This window comes from Oryctolagus cuniculus, chromosome 6 (assembly GCF_964237555.1).
Source record: "Oryctolagus cuniculus chromosome 6, mOryCun1.1, whole genome shotgun sequence".
In the NCBI taxonomy this organism is placed as follows: domain Eukaryota; kingdom Metazoa; phylum Chordata; class Mammalia; order Lagomorpha; family Leporidae; genus Oryctolagus; species Oryctolagus cuniculus.
The window spans coordinates 1,526,761-1,540,277 of NC_091437.1; the positions used below are offsets into that span (position 1 = coordinate 1,526,761).

General features: G+C 49.8%; 2 protein-coding genes across 2 annotated transcripts; both read right to left on the minus strand.

Moving 5' to 3' along the window:
* Positions 1–244: 244 nt before the first annotated feature.
* On the minus strand, positions 245–1,222 carry LOC100340629 (olfactory receptor 2T8-like). The gene has a single exon (XM_002723423.2). It carries the CDS (start codon positions 1,220–1,222, stop codon positions 245–247), a length of 978 nt encoding a protein of 325 aa, XP_002723469.2.
* A 2,312-nt stretch (positions 1,223–3,534) lies between these two features.
* LOC100358849 (olfactory receptor 2W3) lies at positions 3,535–8,853 on the minus strand. Its single transcript, XM_002724451.5, has one exon. The coding sequence runs from the start codon at positions 5,666–5,668 to the stop codon at positions 4,721–4,723; it is 948 nt and encodes a 315-aa protein (XP_002724497.1). The 5' UTR covers positions 5,669–8,853; the 3' UTR covers positions 3,535–4,720.
* Positions 8,854–13,517: the final 4,664 nt, after the last annotated feature.

The following is a 13,517-nucleotide window of genomic DNA, read 5'->3' on the forward strand; positions in this document are numbered from 1 at the left end:
ACATTGGGAAGGTCTGTGATAGAACAAACTCTTCTATGAAACTGTGGAGGAAACAGAAGTTTTTGTCCGTTTCCCCGCAGGACCACAAGCTGCCACCATCACAGCACAGCCTGTGCATGTGCACAGGGAAAAGGTGTGCGGGTTTAGGCTTCAGCACCATCTGAGCATCCAGGATCTGCTGGGGGACAGCCAAGGCACACCCATGGAGAGGGGGTACAGAGAATTCTACGGATGCCCCATGCAGTCACTTTGCCGAGACACAAAAGCGGAGGCAGAGGAATGGAATCCTGCCGGCCAGGGCGACGCCCTGAGCCACACACTTCCTCAGGGCACCCCTGACCTCACTGTTCCTCAGGCTGTAGATGAGGGGGTTCAGCATGGGTGTGAAGATGGCATAGAAGGCCGACACAGCTTTGTCATGGCTGGCTGACCTGGAGGACCTGGGTCTCATGTAGACAAACATGGCAGCTCCATAGAAGAGTCCCACCACAGCCAGGTGGGAAGAGCAGGTGGCCAAGGCCTTCTTGCAGGCTTTTGTGGAGCGCATGTGGAGAACAGCAGCCAGGATGAGGCTGTAGGAGATCAGGATGAGGGAGAGGGGGACCAGGAGCATCAACACGCAGCAGATGTACATGGCATACTCAAAGACAGACGAGCGGGCACAGGCCAGGCGCATCAGTTCGGGAGCCTCGCAGAAGAAGTGGTTGATCTCACGTGACCTGCAAAACGGGAAGCTCAGGGTGACGGCAGCCTGCAGGAGGCCGTCAGCAGCCCCCAGGATCCATGACCCCACGGTCACTTGCAGACATAAGCGCCAGCTCATGAAAACCAGGTAGCGCAGTGGGTGGCAAATTGCCACATAGCGGTCGTAGGACATGGCCGCCAGGAGGAAGCTCTCCCCACCGGCCAGGGTCAGGAAGAAGAAAATCTGCGACCCACACCCCGTGCGGGAGATGGACTTCCTTCCGGTCAAGTAGTCGGCAGCCATTTTGGGCACCGTGGTGAAAACCAGCATGACGTCATTGAGGGAGAGCTGGCTCAGGAGGAAGTACATGGGCGTGTGGAGCCGGCGGTCCCGGGCAATCAGGAGAAGCATGAGTGCATTGCCCACCACAGAGGTGAAGGCAATGATCAGGACCAGCGCAAAGAGAAGCTGCTGGGCTCGCGTGTGGTTGAAGAGCCCCAGGAGAACGAAGTCTGCCGTGGAGCTCGCGTTGTCCATGGTGGCAGACTGCGGAGGCACTGTCCTGGGGGACCCAGCCAGCAGACGCTCAGCACCCACAGGGCTGCCGTGAGGACGCGGTCAGCAGTCTCTAAGCACCCTTATTTCAATAAGAAATAGGATGTCACGTAAACTACAATCTTTTCAGTTACTCTGCCTACATCGTCAAGGAGATCTGTGAGTTTTAGAGAACAATTGTAAAACCACCAAGGCTTTTGGTTCACAAAAGCATTTTCTTATTCTGAGGTTTAAGAGACTTTTTTTTTGAAAGGCAGAGTTAGTGAGAGAGAGAGAGACAGAGAGAAAGGTCTTCCTTTTCTGTTGGTTCACCCCCTAAATGGCCACTATGGCTGGTGCGCTGCACGGATCCAAAGCTGGGAGCCAGGTGCTTCCTCCTAGTCTCCCATGCAGGTGCAGGGCCCAAGAACCTGAGCCATCCTCCACTGCACTCCCGGGCCACAGCAGAGAACTGGACTGGAAGAGGAGTAACCGGGACAGAATCCGGTGCCCCAACCAGGACTAGAACCCCGGGGTGCCGGTGTTGCAGGCGGAGGATTAGCCAAGTGAGCCTCGGTGCCGGCCAAGAGACTTTTAATTGGAAATCATTAGCACATGATTTTTTATGGTGACAGGTATTATATCTATACTTTTAAATGAGCAATAAATGTGTAAAGTGACTATCATTATGAAATTATTGCCTATTCTCCATAGAATAATGTTCAGGTCATTGGAGGGAAAGGTCAAATAAATGTGTCAATTTAAGCTGAGTAAGGTGTCAGCACCTTTCTGTCAGACTTCATAGCGGTATTTATTTTACTAATAAATCACTTTCCGTCGATATTATACAAGTGAGACCATTGGCCACCAGTTAAATGTGTGTCAGCACAAAGAGCGACAATTCCTAAAAATCAACCACAAATTAAAAAAAAAAAAGCGGTTGAAGTTCATAATGAAAAATTGAGTTATTTTGCAATTAAAATACCTAAAAATTAAAAGGGGTGGGGGGAGACACAGGCTCAAAACTGCCTGATGCTGGGCTAGGAAATTTGTCTGCCCTGGAAAATCCAGGTTTTCCTTTTCCTCCTCTCTGGGACTGCGGGAAGCTGGGGCTTTGCTGGCGCTGTTTGTGCAGTTTCTGGAGCCTTTCACTCGGGTGATGCTGACTTCGCCACATCTGCCTTAAACCTCACGCTGCCCTTCAACGCTACTGGAAGGCACAGATGAATGCCTTTGTTTTTCCAACAAAACCCTTGGATCAATCATAGAAAATTTAGCACAGATTCTATCATTTCCCATTCTGCATTTTCCAATTTTATTGCCAAAATTGGGTATGAAAACTAAATTCCTTACCAGAAATGTTGAAGTGATTAATTGATGTTCCATGGGAAAAAATGAAGTGGTTAAGAGGTAAGTCACTTGACAGATTGATGGGTGGCTGTCAGTGGGAGATGCTTTATTTGTTGACTGCAGCTAGACGAGAGCAACCAGCCACACTGTGGAGAGTGAGTGGCAGAAATGTAGCTTCTGGAGCTAAGACGCTGAGCCAATCACTGAATCCTAGGAAGGCAGCAGGGTGTGCGCACAGGTATGATGCATGGGCGCATCCCACAGTGGCACTGTTCCTGTCCCCCCCCCAAGCGTCCACTCCTCCATGTCCGCATCTTGCATCAGCCCCTGGAGTGTTCCATGGAGGCGTGTGGCCTCTTGCCAGCCTTGGCTACAAACACAGTCTCATTAACATGCCCCAGCTGAGGACCTGCTCCAAAGATTCTACCTTGAGTGGGGTTGGGAGGATTTTCAAGTTTCCCAGTTTGATGTACTTCCTACCTGCCCCAGAAAGCTGTGATTCACCAAAACAGAGCAAATAAGTTAGGGGAACAGTAAGATACAAGCCAAAGTTCTTGGGAAGGGATGGTTATTGAAAATCACATTGCAGTGTGAAGAAATGTGGCCCTGGCATTGTTCTGAACTTCAACAGCATGCTACAGCTCTGGACAGAAACAGCCACTAAAATATGAAGCCTCAGTGGATTTTAGCTTTGTTGTTCTGTCTCATGTTCAATCTGACAGAATCGATGAATTGCACATAGCAACTTGTTTGCATATACATAGTATAATTGCATTTGGAGGGAAGCATTGTGGCACAGCAGGCTAGGCTGCCACCTTGCTGTTGAGGTGGCCTGGGGAGTGAAACAGAAGAAGGAAGAACTCTGCCCGCATTCTTGCTGTGGGAGTACTCTGTCTTTGGAATAAATACATAAGTCCTTAGGTTATACGTATGCATATAATTGTACTTTTAGGTTGACTTCCTCGTGTCTGCCTGACAAAACCAGTGATGACAGCAATGACCCACTACACAGCTTGCACTCATGATGCCTCCCATCCATCCAGTACTGCACTTCCTGAGGGGCCACTGCTCTTCCTTCTTAATAATCTCTGTTGCCGAGTGCCTTGGAATCCCATCCACATCCTCCATCTCCTGTGACCTCTGGTGATGGGCAAGCTACCCTGTAAAAACCGTGAGATACTAGAATCCCTTCAACTAGGTGAGATGTAATTGCTATTTTCTTTGTTGGGAAGGAAAGTATATCATAGACTTATAATATTTATTGATATATATTTTATGTATTTATTTGAAAGGCAGAAACAGAGGCAGAGAGAGAAACAGACAGACACACAGATCCCCCAGCCACTGGTTCACTCCCTGATGCCTGATCCAGCTAGGGCTGGGCCAGGCTGACGCCAGGACACCCAGGATGTGTGGGGTCTCCGACACGGCTGTTGGGAGCATCAGCTGCTGCCTTCTGGTTGCCTCAGCAGGAAGCTGGAATGAACGTGGAGGTGGGACTCAGTCCCAGGCACGCTGCGCCCTCACTCACACAGGCTGTGTCCCAGGCTGTGCCCGGGCAGGAAGCTGGAGTCCCGAACGAAGCTGATCTCAGACCCAGGCGCTCTGGAATGGGACATAAGTGTGGCAGTCCCCCACAGATTTCAGTGACACTGCTGCCTTTATGCTGAATCTCATCAAAATGGTCTCTGATCTGGAACGAGACCCGTCACTGCACAGTCTACACTTGCTCCTCTCTCTCTAACTCTACCTTTCAAGTAATTACAAATTAAATATTGAAAACACTGGGCAATCGAAGTGGAATTTTCACTTCTCAAGTGATGGTTTAGCATCTCTGGAAGTGCAGGTGAGAACCCCCACTTCCACATTCCTCTCTCTCCTTTGCACACTGATGAGAGCCCACCCAGCCCTGGGGGTTATGGGGAACCCCCCCTTAGACCAGCACAGGCCCTAGAGCTCACACCCAGGGGTGCTGGCTTTGAATGTCAGAATTCACATGGCCCAGAGTGATTCATGCAGAAGAAAGCTGAGAGTGGCCACATGTCTCTGTTGAACTCTGCCAAAGTCGCACAGATGCTGTTGATGGAAATCACGGTAAAAGAATGAAAGCTCCCATGTTCTGTACACAGCACTTCATCTCTGTGCCTCTTATTACAACTTCTTCCTGAAGCTTAGTTTTGCCAAAACCAGCCTGCTCAGCACCCCCTTCACCTCCTTGTTCCTGAGGGTGTAGATGAGGGGGTTGAGCAGGGGCGTGACGATGTTATAGAAGAGGGTGAGCACCTTGCCCTGCTCCTGGGAGCTGCCACGGCCCGGCTGCATGTACATGTAGACGATGTTCCCGTAGAACAGCGACACCACTGTCAGGTGCGAGCCGCAGGTGTTGAAGACTTTGTGCCTTCCCGAGGAGGAGTGCATCCTTAACACTGCCCTCAGGATGTAGCCATAGGAGACCAGGATGAACGCCAGGGGGCACAGCACGATGCCCACCGCCAGGACAAAGACGCTGCCTTCCACGGCTGCCGTGTCCACACAGGCCATGCGGATGAGGGCCGGCATCTCACACAGGTAGTGGTCCACATGCCGGTGCCCGCAGCGTGGCAGGCTCAGGGTCACTGGAGACATGGCCAGGGAGTTGGCCACCCCACAGCCCCAGGCCATGGACACCAGCCCCAGGCAGAGCCTGGGACTCAACATCGCCAAGTAGTGCAGGGGCCTGCAGATGGCCACGAAGCGGTCGTAGGCCATGACGGCCAGGAGCAGGCACTCCACGCCCCCCAGCGCCAGGAACAGGAAGAGCTGCATGGAGCAGCCCCCATAGCTGATGGTCTTGTCCTGCCCACTCAGGTTGTAGAGCAGCTGGGGGATGGAACTGCTGGTGAAGCTCAGGTCCAGGAAGGACAGGTGGGTGAGGAAGAAGTACATGGGGGTGTGCAGGTGCGGGTCCAGCCGGGACACCAGGATGATGGCGCTGTTGCCCACCAGGGTCAGCACATAGGCGATCAGGATGACCGCAAACAGGACCCTCTCCAGAAGGGGGTGGTGGGAGAAGCCCACCAGGATGAAGTCCCCAAGGCTGCTGTCATTGGTTCTGTCCATCTCTCCTGCCAGGAACAGTTACCCACACTGACAGGAGCACCCCGCATCATCAGACTTACTGTTTGCTGTGTTGCAAGATTTGAGTTAATGTTGGTGCGTATTAAAGCACTCCTGTGCACTGTGGGCGGCCGTAACGACACAGTCTGGAGAATTAGGACGATTGTTCAAGACAATCGAACGTCTACCTTGTTTAATGTTTTGTTTTTTCAATGCATTAGGCTAGGAGGATCTGTAACAAAATGAAAGCAGCCAATTACTTTGAAGAAGCATTTCACAGAAAATAATGCCATACAAGCACCTAAGTCACTTTAAACATTGTGAGTGTCCTCACAGAGGCTTGTGCTAGGAAAGCTAAAACACAAATGCAGCATTCCTCTCCACACAGGTGAGTGCTTGGAAACCCAGCCCTGCCCAGAGGTCAGAAGTGGGAAATGCAACTCCCATGGACCCTGGGTTTATGCGGAATGGCACCTCTCAGCGATCCCTAAAATATTACTGTTTTAAACATACACACACACATCTTGACACTGTGTTATACCTTCACTTATCTAATATGTTGAAAGGCAGTGAGACGGAGTGATGAGGGGAGGTGGAGAGAGAGGGGTGGGGATGCATCTCCCTTCAGTAGCTTCACACATGCCCTCACAGGAGAGCCAGGACCAGGCAGAATCTGCGGGCTGGCGCTCAATCCAGCCATCCCACATGGATGACCTGCTGGCTCTTAGTGTGTGTGTGAGCAAGGAGCTGGCGCTGGGAATGGAGCGGTTCCTGCAACCAGGCACTCTGATTGGGTTACAGGTATCCCAGTCAGTGTCTGATCTGCTATATGGAACACCGCCCCATAAGTGTCATTTTAACAAAAGAAACAAATGTCTCCCATTGAACTTAAAATCACGCCTTTACTTTGGCCTCACTAATTCCACGTCTAGTAATGTATCCTGCATTTATTAACTCCCAACTGATATACAGCCACCGCTAGATTCTTCATTCTTGTAGCCCTGAAGTAGAAAATACTTTGAAGTAATGCACCTGGGTGACGTTCCAGGCATGAGTCAACAGACGACGACACCGCTTTGAGCTGGAGACAAATTTTAGCAACGTCTCAGAAGTATGTGTATGTGACATCAGCCGGAAGTTTATCCAAAAGAATAATACTCTAAACAAGTGGGAAGTTAAATAGAGTATAGAGAGAGGTTGTGTGTAGTGTCACTGCATTGCCCTCTCACCTGCTCTCTCTCTGGGGATACATCACGAATCGTATGATGGAGATCCTGCATACAGTGGAACACAGGGGTGTGTGTAGGTGTGGCTGGGTTTTCTCTTAAACAGCACCAGGATCTCCAAGCACACACTTCCGGCTCGGGGCGACTTTCATTTCCCATGACCCCATCTTTAACACCTAATACCCAACGAGCTCATGGCGTTGGGAAGAGCACGTGTGTGTGTGGTAGAACGTTGGAGTCAGAGGATTCCCTATGCACTGTTTCCTTCCCTCTGCACTCACTGCTGCATCCTCTTCACTCCATCATCCCTCTCAGGGATCATCGTCCCAGCCACCTTACTAAACAAGAATTTCCTAAAATGAAAACAGTGAACAGCAGGGAGAAAGGCACAGGTCACTGCAGTAATTCCACCGCACCTGGCAAAGCTCTGCGCAGCCTCAGGGTCTCAGTCTCAAGCCGGCTGTGACAGGAGAGCAGAGTAGTGGCCAGGGCTGACTCTGGATGCCAGGATCGTCTCCTGGCTGAGCTGGTGGGCAGGCTCCCCTGGGGACTTGCGCAGATTTAAAGGGGACGCTGGACTCAGGCTTCCTAGCCACCGTGCAGCCATCTCTCCTCTCAGAGAAAGCTGCTGATGCCCACTCCTTTGGGCCCTGCCCCCCGCCAGAGTCCCCCAGAGGGCATATCATGCTGTCGTCCAAACCTGGGTGGACTCAGCAAAGATGAGTTTTCAAATGGGCAATAAATAAATAAATGGGAATAAATAAATGAGGTTTTTCAAATGGGGGAATGAATGCTGCTTCTCTCCCCAAGCCCAAAGCACAAGCACAGGGCGGGAGGACTTGTCCCTGCAGTGCCCTGGGGCTGCCGCACACCTCTCAGGAACGTTCAAGCCTGACTGGGTGGGAAAGGCGGATCCTGTTCAACATAACGGTCCTGGTGCACAGTTCTCTGGGCCTCCAACCCTCCCCAAGTCCCTCTGCAGCCACCGTAGACTGCATCTTGTTGGCCCTACTTAGGCACCTTTGCTTGTACATAGCAAAGTGCCCTGCACGTCACATGGATTTGTCACCACTGTCAAGGTTCCCCTCCTGGTGCCGACCAGACCAAGCCATCTCTCACACCTGGCACAGCACAGGTGCTCTGCTAAGCTGGGCCACCCACCAGGTGACCAAGCACCATACAAGGTCCCCTGGAAGACCTAGTACTGCACTCTTCAAATCTCACCCTCCCTACCCCCCACCACAGGAAACAGTGCCTCTCCGTGACGCCACACTACGGGCAATAACTGAATCCTCCAGCAAACAGACCAAGGACTGCAGACCGGGGGTTGCTCAGACGGTGGCCACCCACTCGGGGGACAGTGTAGCTGGGAGCCTGGGAGCCCAGGGGTGTGCCCAGAGTCACAGGGCAATGCCCTTCTGCCCAGGGTGCTGGCAGAGCAGTCACCACCCCCAGTGCCCCTGCTCCATCTCAGATGTGTTTGCACCCAAGCCATAGCCAGGACCCATGCTTGTCTCAGCTCCTGGAGACTGGGGCACTCACAGGATGGACGATTTCAGTTCATTTTTAAATGCTCACATTTTTAGATAAAAATGTAGCTTTGAAATCTTAAAATACAGATAAATCTTTAAACCTGGAATATTAAAGACCTTGAAACCAACGGAAGCAGAAGCATGGCTGGCAAGCAGAGACACGCAGGTGCCCTCGGGGCAGGGGGTGCAGGCTGAGGGGTCCCCTCAGGCAAAGTAAAACTCACACCATAGATCCTCTTTCCTTGATTCTGCCTGACGAATCCTAGAGAGTCCTTCCCCCTACAAAGTCTAACTCTAATGTTTAAAAAATGTGTTTCTTTGTATACACAGACAATGCCATGGCTGAGGAAGAACTTCTAAGATCAATCCCATTCACAATAGCTACAAAAACAATCAAATACCTTGGAATAAACTTAACCAAAGACGTTAAAGATCTCTATGATGAAAATTACAAAACCTTAAAGAAAGAAATAGAAGAGGATACCAAGAAATGGAAAAATCTTCCATGCTCATGGATTGGAAGAATCAATATCATCAAAATGTCCATTCTCCCAAAAGCAATTTACAGATTCAATGCAATACCAATCAAGATACCAAAGACCTTCTTCTCAGATCTGGAAAAAATGGTGCTGAAATTTATATGGAGGCACAAGAGACCTCAAATAGCTAAAGCAATCTTGTACAACAAAAACAAAGCCGGAGGCATCACAATACCAGATTTCAGGACATACTACAGGGCAGTTGTAATTTTTATTTATTTATTTATTTTTATTTTTTTTTTATTTTTATTTATTTATTTATTTTTATTTTTTTTTAATTTTTTTTATTTTTGACAGGCAGAGTGGACAGTGAGAGAGAGAGACAGAGAGAAAGGTCTTCCTTTGCCGTTGGTTCACCCTCCAATGGCCGCCGCGGCCTGCGCGCTGCGGCCGGCGCACCGCGCTGATCCGATGGCAGGAGCCAGGAGCCAGGTGCTTTTCCTGGTCTCCCATGGGGTGCAGGGCCCAAGCACCTGGGCCATCCTCCACTGCACTCCCTGGCCACAGCAGAGGGCTGGCCTGGAAGAGGAGCAACCGGGACAGAATCCGGCGCCCCAACCGGGACTAGAACCCGGTGTGCCGGCGCCGCTAGGCGGAGGATTAGCCTAGTGAGCCGCGGCGCCGGCCTCAGGGCAGTTGTAATTAAAACAGCATGGTACTGGTACAGAAACAGATGGATAGACCAATGGAACAGAATTGAAACACCAGAAATCAACCCAAACATCTACAGCCAACTTATATTTGATCAAGGATCTAAAACTAATTCCTGGAGCAAGGACAGTCTATTCAATAAATGGTGCTGGGAAAATTGGATTTCCACGTGCAGAAGCATGAAGCAAGACCCCTACCTTACACCTTACCCAAAAATCCACTCAACATGGATTAAAGACCTAAATCTACGACCTGACACCATCAAGTTACTAGAGAACATTGGAGAAACCCTTCAAGATATTGGCACAGGCAAAGAATTTCTGGAAAAGACCCGGGAGGCACAGGCAGTCAAAGCCAAAATCAACTATTGGGATTGCATCAAATTGAGAAGTTTCTGTACTGCAAAAGAAACAGTCAGGAGAGTGAAAAGACAACCGACAGAATGGGAAAAAATATTTGCAAACTATGCAACAGATAAAGGGTTAATAACCAGAATCTACAAAGAGATCAAGAAACTCCACAAAAACAAAACCAACAACCCACTTAAGAGATGGGCCAAGGACCTCAATAGACATTTTTCAAAAGAGGAAATCCAAATGGCCAACAGGCACATGAAAAAATGTTCAAGGTCATTAGCAATCAGGGAAATGCAAATCAAAACCACAATGAGGTTTCACCTCACCCCGGTTAGAATGGCTCACATTCAGAAATCTACCAACAACAGATGCTGGCGAGGATGTGGGGGAAAAGGGACACTAACCCACTGTTGGTGGGAATGCAAACTGGTGAAGCCACTATGGAAGTCAGTCTGGAGATTCCTCAGAAACCTGAAGATAACCCTACCGTTCGACCCAGCCATCCCACTCCTTGGAATTTACCCAAAGGAATTTAAATTGGCAAACAAAAAAGAGGTCTGCACCCTAATGTTTATTGCAGCTCAATTCACAATAGCTAAGACCTGGAACCAACCTAAATGCCCATCAACGATAGACTGGATAAAGAAATTATGGGATATGTACTCTTTAGAATACTATACCGCAGTAAGAAACAACGAAATCCAGTCATTTGCAACAAAATGGAGGAATCTGGAACACATCATGCTGAGTGAAATAAGCCAGTCCCAAAGGGACAAATACCATATGTTCTCCCTGATCGGTGACGACTGACTGAACACCAAGAGGGAAACCTGTTGGAGTGAGGTGGACACTATGGGAAACGGTGGCTTGATCAGCATAGCCCTGACTGTTAATGAACAACTTAATACATTATCCCTCTTAGTAGTTTTTTTTATCTGTTCTACTTAATATGACTGGTTTAGATCTGTAATTGATGCACAGTTATTCTTAAGTGTTGAAAATTAACTGAAATGTGATCCCTGTTGAACATGGTGGTGGGAATGGGAGAGGGAAGAGATGTATAATTTGGGACATGCTCAGGCTGACTTGCCCCAAGTGGTGGAGTTGGAAGCATACCAGGGGATTCCAATTCAATCCCATCGAGGTGGCATGTACCAATGCCATCTCACTGTTCCAGGTGATCAGTTTCAGTTCACAGTTGGTCATGGTGGAGGGACTGGGAGTCAAAGGGAGCACATCGACAAGTCTAGTACCTGCTAACGCTAACCGATGGAGTAAATAAAGGGGAGAGTGATCCAACATGGGAAGTGAGATACTCAGCAAACTCATAGAATGGCAGATGTCCTAAATAGCACTCTGGCCTCAGAATCAGCCCTAAAGGCATTCCGATCTGGCTGAAAAGCCCATGAGAGTATTTCAGGCATGGAAAGCCAAGACACTCTGGCAAAAGATCTCTGCGAGTGAGATCCCAGTGGAAAGAACAGGTCATCAAAGAAGGAGGTACCTTTCTCTGAAGGGAGGAGAGAACCTCCACTTTGACTATGACCTTGTCTAAACAAGATAAGAGTCGGAGAACTCAGAGGGCTTCCATAGCCTTGGAAACTCATGACTGGAGCATAGGGAGATTACTGATGCCGTAGACAGGAGTGTCAATTGGTAAAGTCAACAACAGGAGTCACTGTGCACTTACTCCTCATGTAGGATCTCTATCCTTAATGTGCTGTACATTGAGATTTAATGCTATAACGAGTACTCAAACAATATATTTCACTTTGTGTTTCTATGGGGGTGCAAACTGTTGAAATCCTTACTTAATGCATACTAAACTGATCCTCTGTAAAAAAAAAAAAGAAAAGAAATTATCAATTCCCAACTTGACTCTCACTGGGATTAAACATGACAATAGGTCTGATCTGATTTCATCATCATTTAAAAAAAATCATCTATTATTTTTCACTTTATGTTTCTGTGTGGGAGCAAACTGTTGAAATCCATACTTGATGTATACTAAGCTGATCTTCTGTATATTAAGATAATCAAAAATGAATCTTGATGTGAATGGAAGGGGAGAGGGAGTGGGAAAGGGGAGGGTTGTGGGTGGGAGGGACGATATGGGGGGGAAGCCATTGTAATCCATAAGTCGTACTTTGGAAATTCATATGCATTAAATAAAAGTTTAAAAAAAAAATGTGTTTCTTCGTGTTGTCTCCCCACACTTTCGTATTTAATCTTTTGAGAATAAATCTGGTGCTTGCCCCGGCAGCACATATTCTAAACTTGTAACGATACAGAGAATAAATCTGCATGGATAAATGCACTGCTTTGTGAGACAAAGCACAGGAGGCACCGTGCGGCTGCCCCGTGTGTGTCTGTGTCTCTGCATCTGTCGGCACCAGCACACTCCCTGGCCAGGAGGGCGATACTCAGATGCTGTTTCTTTAGCTGTCAGGCACTTCCTCAAACCCACAGCCAAGTGCCGACATCTGAGCTGGGCACCCCAGTGCAGAAGCTACTCACCATCTCATTCCTGCACTGTGGGGCAGCCTCAGAAGTCAGGGCCCTGGAGGTGTCTTCCCCTCCACTCCCACACAGGTGCACCTGCACCTGCACCTGCAGGAGGAAACGCAGGTGCCTGTCTGGGTTTGGCCTTACCCTCTGCAGGTCTGCGACGCTGCCTTTGTGCACAGGGCGGTGCCACCTCTGAGCTGGTGCAGCTCCCTGGGGGAGGGATGCCAGGGGCCAGGGGCTGGTCCAGGCTCACCAGCCTCCCTCAAGTGTGGGGGCTTCTGACCCCTGGGGGCCCTTACTGCACTCAGGCCTGCATCTCCTCAGACTCCCCCAACTCCCCAGGGTCTACCCAGAAAATGAGGATCCTGGGATTGTGCTGCTTGACGTAAAAGCCATGCAGTCCCTCAGGTAAGCAAAACCAGGGAGTCGATGTGTTGTTGTCAACACAGCAGTTCCCTAGGCACCCAGGGGCCAGTGTTCCCAAGAAGGATCACGCCGGTGAAGAGCCCGAGCCCGGGCGAAATCAGTCCCGCCCTACCCAGAGGGACACCGCGAGCGTTCCCTTCCTCCTTAGATCTCCAGAAGCAGGGCAACTGGGATTGTATGCCTTCCTTTCACCACGACTTTCCCAGACTAAAAGAGCAAGCCTGGTGCACTGGGTGGGGGATGACGTCACGGGGTGCACGTTCACGTGAAGTGAAGTCAGGTGAAGGCGAATGCTCAGGCACCGTGGAGCAGACGTCATCACCGAATCAGAGCAAGGAAGACTCTGCCTGCAGGTGCGTGTGCACATGTACACAGGCAGGTACATGTTCTACACACATGCAGGCGCCTGGGCTCCCCCCTCCTCCCTGAGGAACATATGAGCAGACTCGCAGGGCACACGGAGCAGGCGGGATCACCAGCACCACTCAGAATTTGTCCCCGACTTCTGCTGCCGGATGAGGCTGCTGCACTTCCAGCCGCAGATCCCCCTCCTCCCAGTCCCCTCACTCAGGGCTCTCTCTCAGCACCCTGCAAAACACCTCCACAGAACACTC

Bases quoted from the DNA above. Each gene is read 5' to 3' on its own strand.
- LOC100340629 (XM_002723423.2), bottom strand. From the start codon at position 1,222: ATGGACAACGCGAGCTCCACGGCAGACTTCGTTCTCCTGGGGCTCTTC.
- LOC100358849 (XM_002724451.5), bottom strand. From the start codon at position 5,668: ATGGACAGAACCAATGACAGCAGCCTTGGGGACTTCATCCTGGTGGGC.